General features: G+C 31.9%; 1 protein-coding gene across 1 annotated transcript in view; it reads right to left on the bottom strand.

The window, feature by feature from the left end:
• CACNA2D1 (calcium channel, voltage-dependent, alpha 2/delta subunit 1) overlaps positions 1–2,350 on the bottom strand; it is a 560,165-nt gene that overhangs the window by 43,919 nt on the left and 513,896 nt on the right. The window contains exon 26 of the mRNA XM_006834341.1: positions 37–124. Coding sequence (XP_006834404.1) covers positions 37–124 — 88 coding nt within the window. The remainder of the gene's footprint in view (positions 1–36; positions 125–2,350) is intronic.

The following is a 2,350-nucleotide window of genomic DNA, read 5'->3' as shown; positions in this document are numbered from 1 at the left end:
TTTTTTTTTTTTTTTTAAGAAGGACCATATACTTACATGTTTTTCTGCTTACTCCAATAATTCTGGACAAGTTCATTTGTAAAACCTGCATCCAGCAAGATTCTATTAATCAAATCTGTGTTACCTAATATAGAAGAAAATAATATGTTCAATTAAGCACACAAAGATTTTAATTAGAATAATAATGAAACAAATATATTCTCTATTTAAAAAACAATTTAAAATTGATGTTAAGAATTACAAAATGCATCCTTTATTTATTTTGTACATGTTTCTTACATTGACATTATTCACCTTGCCTAATTTATACTTTTCAATATTTGGGCAGAATTAGTAGTGGAAAAGCCAATTCGAAATGGGATAAATTATTTTTAAGACAGTATCAAAAATATACATGAAATATGCTATATTCAATGTCAGCATATGAAAGAGAAAATAGTCTTTTAAATGCTTTTGTATGTTAGTATGATGAACTACAACCATCATAATTTCATAGATAATTAAAAGATACACAAATATATAAAATGCGTGTGACTGTATACACAAGGGGGCTTCAAAAAGTTTGTGGAAAAATGGAATTGAAAGATAATGGAATTTTTCCACAAACTATTTGAAATATACATAATTTAAAGTATATATATATATATATATATATATATATATATATATATATATATATATATATATACTTCAAAAAAATCCATTTTTTTGGAATTGAATATTTTAATATATATATTTTGGATGCTATCAAGTTGATTTCAACTCAGTGAACATATGTAACACAACTGTTGTTGTGTGCCATCGAGTCGGTTTCAACCCTTCGCGACTCATAGCGACCCTGTATAGAGTTTCCGAGGAAGGACTGGTGAGCTTGAACTGCCAAAATTCCAGTTCAAACTGACTTTGCAGTCCAGCGATTTAACCCAGAGCGCCACACCAGGACTCCTGGAAACCCTATACAGAGTAGATGTGAGTCAGAATCAACTGGACAGCACATAACCACAACAACAGCCTTTGTTGTTGTTGTTGAGTGCCGTTGAGTCGATTCTGACCCATAGTGACAGCCTTTACTACAGCAGATCACCAGGTCTTTTCGCCTGTAGCGTCCCTGGTGGGTTTCAAGCACAAACCTTTCAGTTTGGAGTTGAGCGCTCCAACACTTCATACACCAAGGTTCCATAAAGATTATAAGGTCTGATGTATTGTTCAGGATTCTTGGTGTGGCGCTGCAGGATAATGCGCTGGATGGCAAGGTCAGTTTGAGCTGCAAAGTTGGCAGTTCGAACCCACCAGCTGCTCCTCTGAAACCCTATACAGGGTCACTATGAGTTGGAACTGACTAGAAGCCACTTAAAAACAACTTAGTATTCTAGTTCTACAAGAAGTGGAATAGGGGTAGGCTGGGAAACATTTGTATTGGTTTAAATAACTGTATTATATCTTGCATTCAACAGCAAATGATAAATTTAATTCATATTTTATACTACAATTCATTCTTGAGACTTTTTTTTTGGAAAACAACAACAGCAACAATATCTTATAAATGGAATCACTTCAAAAATTCAATCTGGAAAATAAATGATGTATTTTAACTCACTCAGAGTGATTTGGTAAAGCAAATAAAAATAAACGGGATCACAATTCTACTCTACAAAAGCCTGTTGCTAGTAGTAGTACAATTTTGTTCATGTTTTCATTATAATCCATACATAAAAATGTGTCCTGAAATATGTTCTATGAGCCACTACATGCAATATAAAAACAGATTCTTAGTATTAATATTCAGATTTACCATTTTACATTACCACAATCTCATGGTTAGATTGTTTCAAGTATAAACAGGGGTAATAATCAATCAAAAATGTTTTTCTAGTTTAATAAATTAACTTAGATATTGGATGAGATTTCTGCTTTTGTAAAGCAAAATAAAAAGTGATCATGTGCTTTTAAAGAACTATTTGGTTCATAACTAGATGTCAGTCACTGATATCTACTTTTAAAGTTAATTTTACTTTTTATGTGGTAACATAAGATAAAGTATAATTGAGAACAAAATCTATAGTATTTAACACTATCAGGAAAAAATGTAAAATATTCTTATAACATTGTGGTTGTTAAGTGTCATTCAGTTAGTTCCAACTCATAGAGACACTGTGTTGGGTTCCCAAGGAGAGAATGGTGAGTTTGAACTGTTGACCTTACAGCCGTGTGCTTATCCTATCAGGGCTCCTCTTACAATCTTGACAACCATTTGATGTCTTATAACATTTAGTTCTCTCTTGTAATGAAAAATCCTATATATTCCCAGTTTTCCACATGGTTACATAATCATTTCAAATATCTCATATTG

The sequence above is a fragment of the Chrysochloris asiatica genome, unplaced genomic scaffold, assembly GCF_000296735.1.
Source record: "Chrysochloris asiatica unplaced genomic scaffold, ChrAsi1.0 scaffold00010, whole genome shotgun sequence".
Lineage (NCBI taxonomy): Eukaryota > Metazoa > Chordata > Mammalia > Afrosoricida > Chrysochloridae > Chrysochloris > Chrysochloris asiatica.
The sequence above is the reverse complement of the archived record's forward strand: the minus strand, read 5'-3'. Positions and strand labels throughout refer to the sequence as shown.